Source organism: Equus caballus, chromosome 1, assembly GCF_041296265.1.
Source record: "Equus caballus isolate H_3958 breed thoroughbred chromosome 1, TB-T2T, whole genome shotgun sequence".
NCBI classification, from domain to species: domain Eukaryota; kingdom Metazoa; phylum Chordata; class Mammalia; order Perissodactyla; family Equidae; genus Equus; species Equus caballus.
The window spans coordinates 86,425,133-86,441,153 of NC_091684.1; the positions used below are offsets into that span (position 1 = coordinate 86,425,133).

Here is a 16,021-nt window from a genome sequence, read left to right on the forward strand (position 1 = left end):
TATTTGTTATATATACACTGGGATCTCTTTAGGAGAAAATTCTGCTTCTAAATATTCTAAATCTAAAATTCCATTTCTCTAACTCTTAAAAACCAAGTGAAAGAGGATTCTTGACCTTCAGGTGCATGGCCATCATGTGCGGAGTTTCATCATAGTCACCAAAGGTATTGGGAAGACCTAAAAAAGTAATATTTCAACCATTACTGGAAACTACCTTAACAAATAGACACAATATTTGTAAAGGCTTTAGGTTTCAAAGTTAGAAACTTTTGTATTTATAATTAAATGGTGATTACTTGCAAAAACTGAATAATACATATACATATATTTTGTGAGGAAGATTGGCCCTGAGCTAACATCTATGCCAATCTTCCTCTATTTTACGTGGGATGCCTCCACAGCATGGCTTGCAAGCAGTGCTAGGTCCATACCTGGGATCCGAACCAGCGAACCCCAGGCCACCAAAGCAGAGTATGCAAACTCAACCACTACGCCACCAGGCCAGCCCCCCAATAATAATTCTTAATATTAAACATAGTAAATACAGAGATATCACACCAAAAAAAAAAGAGTCACAGAGAAAAATGAACGTACTATCTCTTTTCCATTTGAAAGAAAAGAGTCACTACTATATGGGACAGAATTCCCCCAGCCCGACTCCCTTCCCATAAGGAAAATTCATTCTTGTTACCTAGCTGCTTGGAGGGGAGGGTGGGGTTAGGGGAGTACTACATATCCTGTGAACTACTGAGCACCTGACAAGCAATTAAAAACAAGTAAAACACAACTAGTCTCCTTTCAAATAAATTTTTCTAAGTAAGACTTTAGCATCTAATTATCCAATTTCCTATTTTACTTCTTATCCCCTTCCAGTTATCTCACTCCTAGTGGGAAATAAAATTTATTGTGCGATAAAATATATATATTTGGAGAAAAAAGGCTGGAAAATATTTAGTCCTAAGTAGCTAAGCAGTGCTCAAAAACATTCACCAGGAAATCTGGTTAACCCAAACTAGATAACCAATATTTAATTGGATGGTCTGAGAATTGTCTGTAAACATCTTAGGAATTTTTATACACAGTAAACCAGAAGTCCTAACTTTTAGAAAGGAAAAAGGCAACACCACACAAGGTTCTTCAACTGCTCCTTTGTTAATATAGTGGAATGCAGAAGAAGGTTCCCTCTCCTCTTCTTTGTACTTGTATCTCTTTGGCCATGTCCACATGGTGAGCACCATCACCAAAGGCCAGGCTCTGGTCAGTTATGTGACTAGGCTTCACTCCCCAAAGTTTTGTCCAATTCCGAAGCTTTCAGGCTGAGCCAAACTGTTTCTTCAAGTCTAGAGGGGAAACAGTGATCTAGACCCAAATACTCTTCATTTAGAAAATTCCTATTGAATGTCAACTATATACCAAGACCTACAAAACAAACCCTTTTAATCAAGATCTGTTACTCTATCTACCCATGTCCTGTGTATTTGGATTTCCCCGTGTGCAACTCCCTTAAAACACATACCTGCATTGGGATAACATAGGACATAGGCTGTTGTACATTTCCCAATTGTTTCAATGAAAGGTCTCATTTCAGCTGCACCCAGAGCACAATTTAGTCCAATGCTGGAAAAACAAAAAGGATGTATTAGAAGCATCATCTTTTATTCATAATAGTTATGAAGATAAAAAGTTATGATGAAGAAATAGATCTAAAACCAAGCAGATAACAAATCTACGATTCAAAGCATCTTTATTCAGCTACAGTCAAAGCCACATCACTGAAGTCCCCTATAGCACTGAGTATTTCTGCCCATGCCTCCAACCTCAGATGATCTTACAGCTAAAGGACCCTGCCTATGGATGTGACTCCTTACATAAGTTCACAGTTTGGATAAATGGTATACTGTGAAACAGAAATGCCTCCAAACTACCACTGCTAATAAACATCTGACTTGAAAACAAAACTTAAGAGAAAGAAAAAGGAAAATCTTGGAGGTAGAAGGAACATTAATGGTATGGAAACCACTTTGGGAGTCTAGAAGATCAAGACTTAGTCCTGCAAAGAAAACAGTTCAGAGATTACCAGGGGAAGGGGGGTAGGGGGTGGGCACAGGGGGTGAAGGGGAGCACTTATGTGGTGACAGTCAAGAAATAATGTACAACCGAAATCTCACATTGACATAAACTATTATGAACGCAATAAAAAAGAAAAAAAAAAAAAAAGACTTAGTCCTGGCTCCATAAATGACTTGCAAGATGCCCTTAGACTTAGAATTTGTCCTCGTATAAATTAAGCTAGCTTCTTCATAAATTAAGCAGTAAGACCAAGGGGCTCTCTGTTTTACAAATGAAACTTGCTGTGGACTCAAATAAAACAGATCAAAGCAGAGCTGCTCTAAGTGAAGTTACAGTGGAAAGCCTGAAACCCTTCCAATACTGCTCTCAGTGGGGGCCCCTGAGGCCTTCAGGAATCAGGGATTAACCACGAAGCTACTGGACTATGTGATCTTTCACTTTTTCATATTCCACTTTTTTTCTTTTACTATGATTCCTAAGTGCAATGCAGTATACTAGATTAGATCTTAAAAGAGAAAAAGGATGTGGAAAAATGTGAAATCTGAGTATTGTCTGGAGTTTAGTTAACAGCAATATACTCTTAGTTTTGACAAAAGCACCACAGTTAAGTAAGATGTTAACATTAATGACAACTAGATGAAGAGTACATGGGAATTCTCTGTAGTATCTTTGCAACTCCTCTGTAAATCTGAAATTATTTCAAAATAAAAAGCTTATTTAACAAACACATACCCAACACTCATTCATGATAAAAACTCTCAGCAAACTAGAAATAGAGGGGAACTTCCTCAACTTGATAAAGAACATCCACAAAAAATCTATAGCTAAATCATATTTAACTATGTAAAACTAGATGCTTTCCCCCTAAGATGGGGAACAAAGCAAGGAAGTCCTCTTTCATCTCTTACTCAACATCATACTGGAAGTCCTGGCTAATACAGTAAGAGAAGAAGGAAAATAAAAGGCTGACAGATTGTAAAGGAAGAAATAAAACTGCCCTTGTTCACAGATAGTAAGATTGTATATATAGAAAATCCCAAAGACTCAACTGAAAAACTCTTGGAATCAAATAAGCAATTATACCAAGCTTGCAAAATACAAGGTTAACATACAAAAGTCAACTATCTACCCATGTGTCATTGAGCAACTGAAGTTTGAAATTAAAAACACATCATTGGGGCTTGCCCAGTGGCACAGCAGTTAAGTTTGTGCACTCTGCTTCGGCTGCCCAAGGTTCACAGGTTCGGATCCCAGGCGCGGACCTATGCACCACTTATCAAGCCATGCTGTGGCAGGCATCCCACAAATAAAATAGAAGAAAATGGGCACGGATGTTAGTTCAGAGCCAATCTTCCTCAGCAAAGAGAGAAGTGGTGGCAGATGTGAGCTCAGGGCTGATCTTCCTCAGGGGGGAAAACAACACATCTTTTACATTAGTGCCAAAACAAATGAAATATTTGGGTATAACTCTAACAAAATACATACAAGAGCTATGTAAGGAAAACTACAAAACTCAGATGAAAGAAATCAAAGCAGACCTAAATAACTGGAGAGATATTCCTTACTCATGAATAGGAAGACTCAATATTGTTAAGATGTCAATTCTTCCCAATTTTATACATATTCACACAATCCCAATTAAAACTCCAGCAAGTTACTTTGTGGTTATTGACAAACTGATGCTGAAGTTTATATGGAAAGGCGAATTATCCAACTTTAAGACTCACTAAAAAGCTAAAGTAATCAATAGTATTGATGAAAGAAGAGACAAACAGATCAACTGAACAGAATAGAGAGTTTAGAAATAGAACCACAAAAATATAGTCAACTGATCTTTGACAAAGAAACAAAGGCAATCCAATGGAGAAAGGATTTTCTTTTCAACAAATGGCATTAGAACAACTGGATGTCCCTATTAGAAAAAATTAATATAGACACAGATCTTACACCTTTTATAAAAATTAACTCAAAATGGATCATAGACCTAAATGTAAATTGCAAAACTATTAAAGATATAAATACATATAAATATATAAATAACACAGGAGAAAACCTAGGTGACATAGGTTTGGCAATGAGTTTTTAGATACAACATCAAAAGTAAGATCTATGAAAGAAGAAATTGATAAGCTGGACTTTACTAAAATTAAAAACTTCTACTCAATGAAAGACACTGTTAAGAGCATGAGAAGACAATCCACAGACTGGGAGAAAACATTTCCAAAACATCTATCTGATGAAGGACTGGTATCTAAAATATAGATTCTTAAAACTCAACAATAAGGGCCTGCCCGGTGGCACAGTGGTTAAATTCGCACGTTCCGCTTCGGCAGCCCAGGGTTTGCCGGTTGGGATCCTGGGTGCAGACATGGCACTGCTTGGCAAAAGCCACACTGTGGTAGGCATCCCACATATAAAGTAGAGGAAGATGGGCATGGATGTTAGCTCAGGGCTGATCTTCCTCAAAAAAAAAAAAAACTCAACAATAAGAAATAATCCAACCAAAAAAATGAGCAAAAGATCTGAAGAGATATTCAACAAAGAAGATACACAGATGGTGAGTAAGTATATGAAAAGATGCTCCACATGGTATGTCATTAGAGAATTGACAATTAAAACAATGAGATACCATTTTCCACCTATTAGAACAGCCAAATCCAAAACACTGACAGCCCCAACGCTGGTGAGGATGTGGAGCAACAGGAACTCTTAGTTGGTGCTGTTAGGAAACCAAAACGGCACAGCCACTTTGGAAGACAGTTCGGAAGTTTCTTAGAGAGCTAAACATAGTCTTACCATGCAATCCATCAACGACACTTCTAAGTACTTCCCCAATGAGTTGAAAGCTTATGTCCAGACAAAAAGCCACATATGAATGTTTATAACCTTATTCATAATTGTCAAAACTTGGAAGCAACCAAGATGTCTTTCAATAGGAGAATGGATAAACAAACTGTGGTACATTCAGACAAGGGGATATTATTCAGTGATAAAAAGAAATGAGCTATCAAGATGTGAAAAGACACGGATAAGCCTTAAGTGCAAGTGAAAGAAGCAAATCTGAAAAGGCTGCATACTCTATGATTCCAACTATATGACATTCTAGAAAAGGTAAAACTATAAGAGAGTGAAAAGATCAGTTGCCAGCAGGCAGAGAAAAAGAACGAACAGGTGGGACACAGGGATTTACAGGGCAGTGAGACTATTCTGTATAATATTGTAATGGTGGATACACGGCATTATGCATTTGTCCAACCCAGAGCATGTACACCACGAAGAGTGAACCTTTTGGTGGACTTTGGGTGATTGTGTGTCACTGCAGATTCATCATTAATTGTAAAAAATGTACCGCTCTGGTGAGAGAGATTGATAATGCGGGAAATTGGTGAGGGGTAGGCAGGGGTACATGGGAACTCTCTGTACTTTGCACTCAATTTTCCTGTGAACCTAAAACTGCTCTAAAAATAAGTCTATTAAAAAAAACCCACAGAGAATGTTCACTCAACACAAAGAGTAAACCCTCATATAAACTATGGACTTCAGTTAATAATAATATATTAACATTGGTTCATATTGTAACAAATGTACCACACCAACGTACGATGTTAGTAATAGAAGAAACTGGGAGGTCGGGAATATTTGTGAACTCTGTACTTTACGCTCAATTTTTCTGTGAACCTGAAACTGATATAAAACAAACATAATTCTGTGACCTCTGGTGCCTGACGGAGCCAGAGCTCAGTTAAGATTGCTAGGTCCTATGCATGGCTAACTTACAACCCTTGAATAGACCCATTTAGTTTCACCATTTACCAGCCCCACTTGGAACAATCTCTTAATCTACCTTTTTTTTTTTAACTTCTGCTACTGTCATTGAGACTCAACACCAGGTAATAAACTGAAATTTTTTAACATCATCACATTATCATTAGGAAGGATCCTAGAGCATTTCTAACTTTAGTTCCAATCCTAACTCATCTCTTCAATAGCTAGGTGACTTCAGTTCCTCATTTGCTGAAGAAGATAATTCCCAGTCAGCTCTCAGGTTATGGTAAATTTCAAATGAAATATGATATATAAAATGTTTCATGAACTATACAGTTCTTATATTGCTATTTGCTCATTCTGATACATCCATCCTGCCTTTGCTTAGCAAATTCTGACACGTTTTAAAACTAGCTCAAACGTCACCTTCTCTACAAAGCTGTCCTTGAATCTCACAAGGACACCATCACTCCATCCTACGTACTGCCAGATTTTTGTTCATACTTCTGTATAACACTTTATATTTTAACTTATTGTATATTTCTCCTAGCACAGACCATTTCATATATGCCTGTATTCCGGGGCACAGAGTAGGATTTCAATAAATGCTTAATGAATTAATAATAATAATATAAAGGTTCTGTTCCATTGTTCTTTGTTAACACAGGTACAGTTTGTGACAAACACAAATCAGCAAGCAACAGTTTCTTACATATTCACTTTTTACATACTGTTTGTTTATACAAATAATTTTTAATTATCTTTTTTTTTTAAGCAGACTCCTCTATGCTGAGATCAATCCTCAGTACTATACTAGGAAGAAAACTAGGTAGGCACTACTCAGAGTTCTAAACCTAGAACAATATAAATAAGATCTGATAAAACGCTCCAATTCCTGGGCTGCCTTCTATCTGTCCCTTCAGCCCATAAGATTCATAACAAAATGGAGACCAAATATAGTCTCTCTGTGAATGGGCTATAGCTGAATGCTGAAGACTTAGAAAGGATCATAGGAAAACAATTTAAAAAAATTAATCACTGAGCAGATCAAAAATCAGAATTAACTGCACGTTTGCTTAAGGAACAGAAAAATAAACTTCTGAACCTCAATAAAATCTCATCGTTGGGTTGCTGCAGGTGAGGCAGGTGTGGCGAGCACGTCCTCTCAGGGCACCCTTTGAGAACTCTCACAAACTAAAGACGAGAGGACACTTGGGGCAATGTAGAGTTTTATCTAATATCTAGGGCTTCCAACCAGAAAACAAATGAAGACTTAGTAAAAGGAGGTGGGGAAGAGAGAAAGAAAAGGAAAGAAGGAATGCTCGACATGCTTGAGGAAAGACAAAAAAATCTAAAAACAAACTGGATAAAGTTTGTCTTCAGAGACCCCTATACTTTCCTATCTGTAGATTTTCTGTTATATGTATACTGCCTCCCTACTTTGTGCCAAGGACTCTGTTAAGCACTAGAGTAATACAGATGATTAAGAGATTGCTCTGGAAAAACTCACAAGCTGTTAAGGAGCCAATCACAACCCAGTTCAATACAGTTATTTTCTTAATTATCAGGCCCAATCAACAGCATCACAATGCACTCTAAATTAAGAACAGCTTTTAAGAAATCACACTACCACATTAATCCCACTGTCAGATACACTCTGAAACTAGAAATATTAAAATTTGGGAAAAAATCATTAATTGATAAAATGTGGTAAAACACAATGATTAAGAGCATGCTTCTATCCCTACACCCACTATTGACTTGATCTTAGGCAACTAACTCTGAGGCTAAGCTCCCTTCTCATTAAAATTGAGGACAGGAACAGCAGTATCTACCTCAAGACATTGTTGCCAGAATTAAAAGAAATAACTCACATTAATCTCTTAGAGCCAAGCCTGGCATACAGCCAACTCTCAATGAATGTCTATTACTATTATTTTTATTTTTATGGCAAAGGCTGTAACAAAAGTCAGCAGAGTGCTCTGAGAAGAACATCAACCTCGACTGGTGAGAGAGGGAAGGTTCCCTGGAGAGGACTCTAGGAGCCGGGGGGTTGGGGGAGAGTGTGTCTATGTGTTTGTGTGTGCGCACATACGCGCACACACCTGTGAGGATTAGGTGGTAGGCACAGCTTCCAGGCAGAAGAAATAGTACGTTTATGGAGAAGCACAGGAGAAAAACAGTATATACTCCTGCAGCTTCCATTTCATTCATGGTATGCAATTTAAAGCATTTTGATAAGAAAAATAGGGAGATATTTTTAAATAGAAGGTAAAAGCTACATGAAAGATAAAAATCTGAGCTTTAGAATTCCCATCTTAGTCCAAACTAGACTGCTTCTGGTTGCTCCATAAGTGGGGAGTGAAAAAACTTTGCAAAGCATTGTCCTAAAAATGGGAGTGCTGATAACAGTTTTAAAGCATTATTACTGAACCATGCACGGTCTTAAACTGTAAGGGGGACACTTACAGACAAAAAGGCAAATATCTGGCTGGCCCCAAAGGAATGAGAACTCTCCTAGTCACTCAAATTCATGCATTTAGGCAGTGAGTGGTCTTCTGACGCCCTTAGGGAAAAGTCTGAATGTACTTCGAGGAAAGCCAACACCCCACGCAACTGGAGTGGTGGAAATATGCAGAAGCAAACTCTTCCAGGTCACATTCTTGTAGCCATCAGAAAAGATCCCCCCAAAAGTTATGGAGTCAAGGAAACAAGGATCACTCACCAGAGTGGGTCTGCATGGGACACACTGATGACAAATGCCTCTCCTGTCTGTCCAGAAAGAGTCCGCCCGCTTTTATCAACAATAGTCCCTGAAATCTGAATTAACAAGTCAACTCAGTCAATAATATAGATTCAGATTAAGAACACAGTCACAAAGACCAAATACAATGAGCAAGCTGACTTTCTTTGCTCTTTTACAAGGAAGAAAACTGTAGAACTCAAAGGCAGCACTTTTTATAATGGTCAGAATAGACAAATGCAAAGTGACTGGGGGAAGAGTTGGTGAGCCACAGAAACAAAGAAAAGAGAAAGTCACTGAGGCAAAAGCAATGACAGAAAAGCTCTAGAACTCACACAGCCAGTCCCACTGGAGAAGCTTTCCCACCGATTCCTCAGGTATCCTGGCCTCCTGCTGTTAAACATCTGAGTCTTCTAATACCCCTTGTTTTGACTACCTTACTCTCACCAAGGAATCTTAGAACTCTCCTGTGGGTCTCCCTATTGAGTTAATAAATGGAGTCTAGTGTCTTCAGTGTTGGGTACTCCACAGTCAGCATGCAAGGCCATCCCTCCTTGGGCCTAAGGAGAGTGAGCCTTTGGCTTCAGGGGACCAATTCAGCCAGGCTTCTTTGGAATAGTCTGCCTTCCACCAACCACCTCTAGATTCACTTTCTTTGTATTTCCAGAGACAGGAGTGCCATTAGTCTAAAGGTGGTGGTAGGAGGGAGGTGAAGAGAGGAAGTTAAAGTAGGTGGTTCCTAAACGAGACTATCAATAGTTCTACTAAGCAAGGAAAACAAAAACCCTACCCTCAAAATGACAATAGAAAACAAAGTTCATCATGCAAACATTTTAGAACTTACAAAGATAGGCCGAGGAGCATACTTCTCTTCAAAAAGATTTTGGATTGCAAACAAGGCTGCCTGTAGGGAAAAAAAGAAGAATACTTTTGTTTCTGAGAGTCTGTGTCCAAGGTCAGTCTAACTGGCTGATCAGAATGTTCCCTTTTGCAAGACCTCTTCAGATAAGATACACATAGTGTTCTCTGGGGAAAAGAAACGTCCTCCCTATAACGCACAACCCAGCTCCCCTTTCTCAAGTATAACACTGTACATATGAAAACAGAAAAATGCTGACTCAAAGTTCACCTACGAACTAACATTTCCTCAGAGGAGCAGCTGAAGAGCTCCTCTTTCTTCTTTCTCTCAATCAAGATAAATAAGAATGCCTCTGCCTTCCACATCCTCATATACACATGGTAGGTATATGAACCAACAGTGTGTGTCGCTGCAAAAGAGTGTGAGCCTAGAATGGGCTGCAAAGGTATAAATCCCATGTGACTCTGTACTGTCCATGTTTTATTAAGTTCCAAGAAACATATCTTGTCTTTCTTTTTATCATTGTATTTCTTGGTTCTAAGATGTGCATATTTTCATACATAATTAATTTTCTGAAATCAGAATGCAACCTTTAATTAACGTGTATCTTCACTGTGATGGTGAGGGATTTTTCCCATGGAAAGTTATTAAATCAACAATATCAGAATTTCTTCTGATGTTGGCCCTAAAGATCTTATGGAAAATAAACGTCAGAATAGCCAGGAAGGTTCTGGAAAGGCTGCATGGATAATGAAAAGCCAACCAGTAACTCAGACATTTTAATTATAATCCTATGATAAATAACAGGACAGTAGTGTGACATCAGCAGAGAGATGACTGGAATAGATCAGATCTGGATGAACTCTTGAATTTAGGATGATATGACATTCCACATGATTCCTGTCATTGGGAAATAACAGAATGTTTAACAGATGGCATTAAGAAAACTAGGTAACCTTAGAGAAAAACAGCAGTTAGGTCTCTACCCAGATCCCTACCCTATTCCTCACACCAAACTAATTCCAGATGCATCATGAGGGAAACCAGTCTAACTATACTCAAAAGAATGTTATGTTACACATACTAAGCTTAAAAACTGAACTAACAAAAGCCATCCTTAATGCTTCACTCCCTGCTGTAATAGCTCCCTTATTTCTAATCTAAACAATACTGTGACTCTTCTCAGATGTGTATCCGGATCTCATTTCAGACATATTCCTTATACGTTTGTTACTGCTCTTAGGTTCAAAATGTATACCTGAGTTGTATTTCAAATTATAACTTGTTTACTGAAGATTCACAAAGCAATTTCTGGTGAAGTATATAAAAGAGAACCATAAAAGTGATGTATTAAGAATGAGATGGGATAGTCATCCAGGTTCTGGCTGGTAGCCACTGCCCTCACACTTTGTGCATGCAAGTATTTCAGTGAATAAAAAAAAAAAAGGTTCCAAAAATTCTGACTTTGTAGTCTTATTTCCACAACATTTAAACAATTAAAGCTTTGATGAAACTGTCAAGTACTAGGGGATAAAGGAGACTATTTTTTCTCATTATCTTGGAATGGGGAGTGCCCTTGTAAATATAACTCCCTTCCTCCCAGAAAAATAGAATCTGTAAATTCAACCATACAAAATTTAAATTCTCATGCACCATTAAAAAATGAAAACAAATAAACAAAAAACATTGCAACAACAGCACCATCACCACCACATATAAAGTCAAAAGTCAAAATAACAAACTGGAGGACAATATTTACTACACATCCCTGACAAGGGCCTGGTTTCCTCAGTAAAAGATTTAATAAAAAAGACCAAAAATCCAATAGGAAAAAAGGCACAAGACACAAATCACAGAAGAGGAAATATAAATGGTTGTAGAACTAAAAGAAGACGCCCAATTTCATTTCTAGTCACAAAAATATAAATTAAAACCACAGAGAGGTAGCATTTTTAACCTATCAGATTGGAAAAGATCAAAAAGTTTAATAACACATGGTGTTAGAGAGGGTGGGGTGAAACCAGCAGTACTGTGCACTGCTTGCTGAGTGGATATAAATGAGTGCAATCTCAAAGGAGAGCAATTTGACACTAAAGATCAAAATTAACAATGCACATACCCTTTGACCTAGCAATTTCACCTGAAAAATTTATCCTTAGATACAGTGTGCAAAAACATACGTATAAAGGATATTTACTTTCCACTCCATACACTTCTGTACCTTGGTACGTATGTAAGGAACATAAACACACACACACATAGGCTCATGCACGCTTATATCTGCACAGAACCCCTCTCAGGAGCCCCACTGGTAACAGCAGTTGGGAAGGGAGGTGGATACCCAGAGATTGGAGATGGAAGGGTACTTACTTTTCACTCCATACATTTATGTATCTTTTAAATTTAGAATCACGCATGTATTTACTACTTATGCATATATGCACACACAGTAGCTATATATGAAAATATTTACTTTTATAATTTAAAAAAAGCCATTTTTTAAAAGTTAAAAAAATAACCTTTTGAAGTTTTTCCTCATTCTATGGACCTCAGTTAAAAATATTCAAGAATAAAATAGAGGAATTTTATTTAACTTTGATAATGGCCATCATTGTCTTCTCACAATATTAGGGCATTCACCACAGCCCCCATCCCAGCCCTGTCCCTTTTTTTCCCCCTTAACTCACCTTGGCATTGGCAGTATCAAAAATAGTTTCAACGAGTAAGATATCGACCCCACCATCTAGAAGCCCTTCGGCCTGCTCTTTGTATGCTTCAACAAGTTCATCAAACGCTGCAAAAAATAAATCACACCCAGGACATCAGTCATCGATACCCTCCGATTGGCCAGGACATGCTGAGCTCAGGCCTGGCAGCTGTGGACTGATAGTGCTGGTGTATAAGGCATAATGTAAGGACACCACCACCTTTCCTAAGACATCGAATAAAGACACACGGCAGTGACGGGAGTTAACCCAGCAAACCGAACACAGCTGCTCCTAAACGCTTGCCACGCAGCCTCCACTTCCATGGCTGAGCTGAGAATGAGTGAGTGAGGAGGGAGGCGATGACATCTTGGGCGCTGTGGCTTACTTTCAACATCTGTAAAATAGATCATTCTTTCCAAGGATGGTTTTAATCAATCAATCAAGGGATGAGTGTGAGGAACAATTACAGAAACGCGTCACACTGATTTGGATACAGGACAGGCTGAGTCACGTTCTCTGATACTCTCTGTGGTAAAAGGCCTGTGGATTTTGCTCTTGCCCTCTGATACCAACTCTGTCAGCGAGGAAACCTGCCTGATGGGCAAATCCAATCTCAAACAAGCGTTCAATCACTCCTAGGCAAAATTTTTGTTAGAAATGTCTTGAATTGTCTATTACCATCTGAGAGGTCATTCCTCTCCCCACTATACCTCCTTATGAAAACAGAAAAAAATGCTCAGATGTTCACTAAAGAAGCCTAAACAGCACATTTACGCTTGCTCTATAAGTATACTTCATCTTAGACAGCACAAGAGAGGAAAAGTTAGCTCCTCACCATTAGGCCCAGACCAAAGAGGGCACCAATTACACATATGCCCAGCAGAAGCCACCCCTGGTGAAAGAGTGTGGTCTCCACACAGAAAGTTCTGACTAAAATCTACAAACATTATTTGCCTGAACTTGTCATCTACACAAAATTTATTTCCATACATAGTATCATGACTATTCAGCTCTGACAGTTTGATTCCTTTTGCTTTTTGTAGTCATGATGCCCAAAAAATTGACCTAGATTTCTAGACTTTTTGTAAAATCTCAATGCAAGTATGTTTACATATGCTAGTATGTTTACATAGTTTGGACTGCTTTCTGATAAATAAAATGGGGGTGGTGGGTTATTCTATAATAGACCAAGGCCTGGTGTCCAGATTTGCTCAACTTCTCAGTTCAGAGCTTTATTTTGATTGGTTTTATTTCCATAGCTGATAAAGAAGCACTAACACAACACCATGTACATTTTGAAGCAAGCTCAAAAACAATAATAATAATAATAATTTAGATGTTTACTATATTCCAGGGACTACTAGAAGCCCTTTATGTGGATTAAGTCCCAATAACCCCGAGGCAGATCCTATTACTGGTCCCATTTTGCAGATTCATACATTACTGAAACACAGAGGCACTTGCCCACAGTCAATGATTACAAATGATAAATACTCACTGATGTTCCTATAGTCTGGTCTTTCCACAGATGGGGACACAGAGAGTGTCTTATTAGTTGGACCCAGAGCTCCTGCCACAAACCTCTTAATTCCTTTGGAAAAAGAAAAACAAGTGTGAAATCTCTAAATAGCTTGACCTTTCTGTCGAGAATCAATAGGCTATAAGATTTTCCCTAGGACACAGGTCTATACTCATTTGTTCACAACTCTAAAATCCAAAAAAGTGCCAAAGTCCAAATGTTTTTCTTAATTCATTTGACAACAAAACTTGACCTCTCCTGAACTAACAAGACGCTATTTATAGTCTTTATCCCATTTAGTGGGAGACTTATAGATTTTACTGTAAATATGTTTGGTTACGGGGGCTGTCCCAGATCCCACTGGGGAAATTATGAAACATAGGTGATGTGCACATATTATTACCAAGCCAATCCAAAAAAGTCTCTGAGTTCTCACACATCTGGCTTCAAAGTATTTCAGTAAGTAGTCCTTTTCTATCACCACAGCTATATGTGGACAAATTCTCTCTCTCCCTATTAAGAAACCCTAAAGATCCTGAACGCAACATAGTTCTGCAACAGCTCCTCACAGTAGCATTCAACCTGAAGTGCTCCCTGGTATGGCACTGTAGGCCCTTTCCTGGGGGAAGATATTAAATCAGGATTAACAATCATAAAGCCTGAAATTAAAGTATGAAGCAGTCTAAATCTTACTTTAATAACTCATAATTCTTGAATTATCTTTCCTCTAGGCTAGAGTCTAGGTGGTTCTAAAAGAGCCTGAGATGCTGTGTTCATTTACATATCATAACAGAAGCCAGGTTGATACCATCCATTACCTTTGGTGATTTTCTTTTATTTGAGGAAGATTAGTCCTGAGCTAACATCTGCCACGGATCCTCCTCTTTTTACTGAGGAAGGCTGGCCCTGAGCTAACATCTGTGCCCATCTTCCTCTACTTTATATGTGGGACATCTGCCACAGCATGGCTTGCCAAGCGGTGCATAGGTCCGCACCCAGGATCCGAACTGACGAACTCTGGGCGGCGGAAGCAGAATGTGCGAACTTAACCGCTGCACCACTGGGCCAGCCCACCTTTGGTGAGAACCACTCAGTAACTTAGGTTACGCTCTATAATTTAACTGGAGAAGACTACTGACTAGTTGATAACCCAGCCTTTGAACAGTTTACAGACCCACATATTCTTTATCTTCCCCAAAGCTGAATAATAATATGAGCATAAGAAAACGTTCTTATCTTTTCTCTGCTTTAGCTGGTTTAACAGACCCTCTGACCTGCAATCATGTTGGGGTAACAGTCTGTGCATTTCCATGGATTTAAACATTATCTCCCAGAAACAGAGTTCCTAAAAATTGCTTCAGTCGTCATTAGTATGCTGTCTAACTTCCTAACAATTTCGCTTTACATCTCTCCTGCTGACGATAATTTCACATTTCCAAACTTAAGGGGTTCCATATATTTCTTCTATTCCTTTCCCTCCCTCAAAGCCTCCCCACCAGCTGGTGCCCAAGTATGATGGCGGCCAGCCAGGAGGTTTCCTATTTCGGGAGCCACTTTTCAAGTTCCAGCAAGACTGAACCTAATGCCACATCCTTCTGTGTGCTACACAGAGCCTGCAAAGACATTAGTGATATGAAGTGGAAAACGTTCAAAAGACAGTATCTCTTTACCTAAATAAGCCAAACACAGGGATGAGGGTAACTTGAAGGGGATAAGATCAAATACCTTAATGAAAACCAAAATAACCAAAACAGTCAGCTGTTGCCTTAATAACCTGATAGTATGCTTCCAAAGAGAGAAAATGATTTTAGCTGTAAATATACAAGGGAGCCATGGTCCTAGCTACAAAGTTAGGACATAACTCCCAGCAGAGTAAACACAAAATAAACCTTGAGCCCAGGAACAGAGTTGGCTTAGAGATATGTTGAATGCTTGATCATGAAATGACAGAGATGTAATCTACAAACAAGTACGACATGGTGTCTGCAGTGTTGCTAGCAGCCAATTGTCATGAAAGGGGAAAATGTAATAAGGACAGCATATTATAGCTGACAACGTCAAAGGAATTACCTTTGTAAAAAGGGGAGAAAAACGTTCCTTACCTGTCTGGAGAGTGATCTCCTCAGCTGCTTTTCTGGCCACTCCTGCAGAGCACTTGTTCATCTGGTAGGCCTAACACATCAATCACAAATGTTAGCTTGTCCTTCTTTTCCTCCACACAATACATTAGGAATTCATGATCTTCTAAAACCCAGTTTTATTGAGCAAGGAAATACAGAGGGAATTAATTTACGGTCTGAATGAAATCTTAGCCACGAAGGCCTCAAAGGCAGCAGGAAAGGCAAGAGTCTTTGGGA

General features: G+C 38.7%; 1 protein-coding gene across 4 annotated transcripts in view; it reads right to left on the reverse strand.

Moving 5' to 3' along the window:
- The window catches only part of MTR (5-methyltetrahydrofolate-homocysteine methyltransferase), a 102,965-nt gene that overhangs the window by 71,697 nt on the left and 15,247 nt on the right, over window positions 1-16,021 (reverse strand). For all 4 annotated transcript variants that reach the window (XM_001914916.6, XM_070228822.1, XM_023646964.2 and 1 more), the window contains exons 4-10: window positions 15,767-15,836; window positions 13,644-13,736; window positions 12,125-12,231; window positions 9,423-9,482; window positions 8,561-8,655; window positions 1,517-1,617; window positions 116-177 (exon numbers count right to left, since the gene is read on the reverse strand). In XM_001914916.6, the coding sequence (XP_001914951.2) occupies window positions 116-177; window positions 1,517-1,617; window positions 8,561-8,655; window positions 9,423-9,482; window positions 12,125-12,231; window positions 13,644-13,736; window positions 15,767-15,836 (588 nt within the window). The remainder of the gene's footprint in view (window positions 1-115; window positions 178-1,516; window positions 1,618-8,560; window positions 8,656-9,422; window positions 9,483-12,124; window positions 12,232-13,643; window positions 13,737-15,766; window positions 15,837-16,021) is intronic.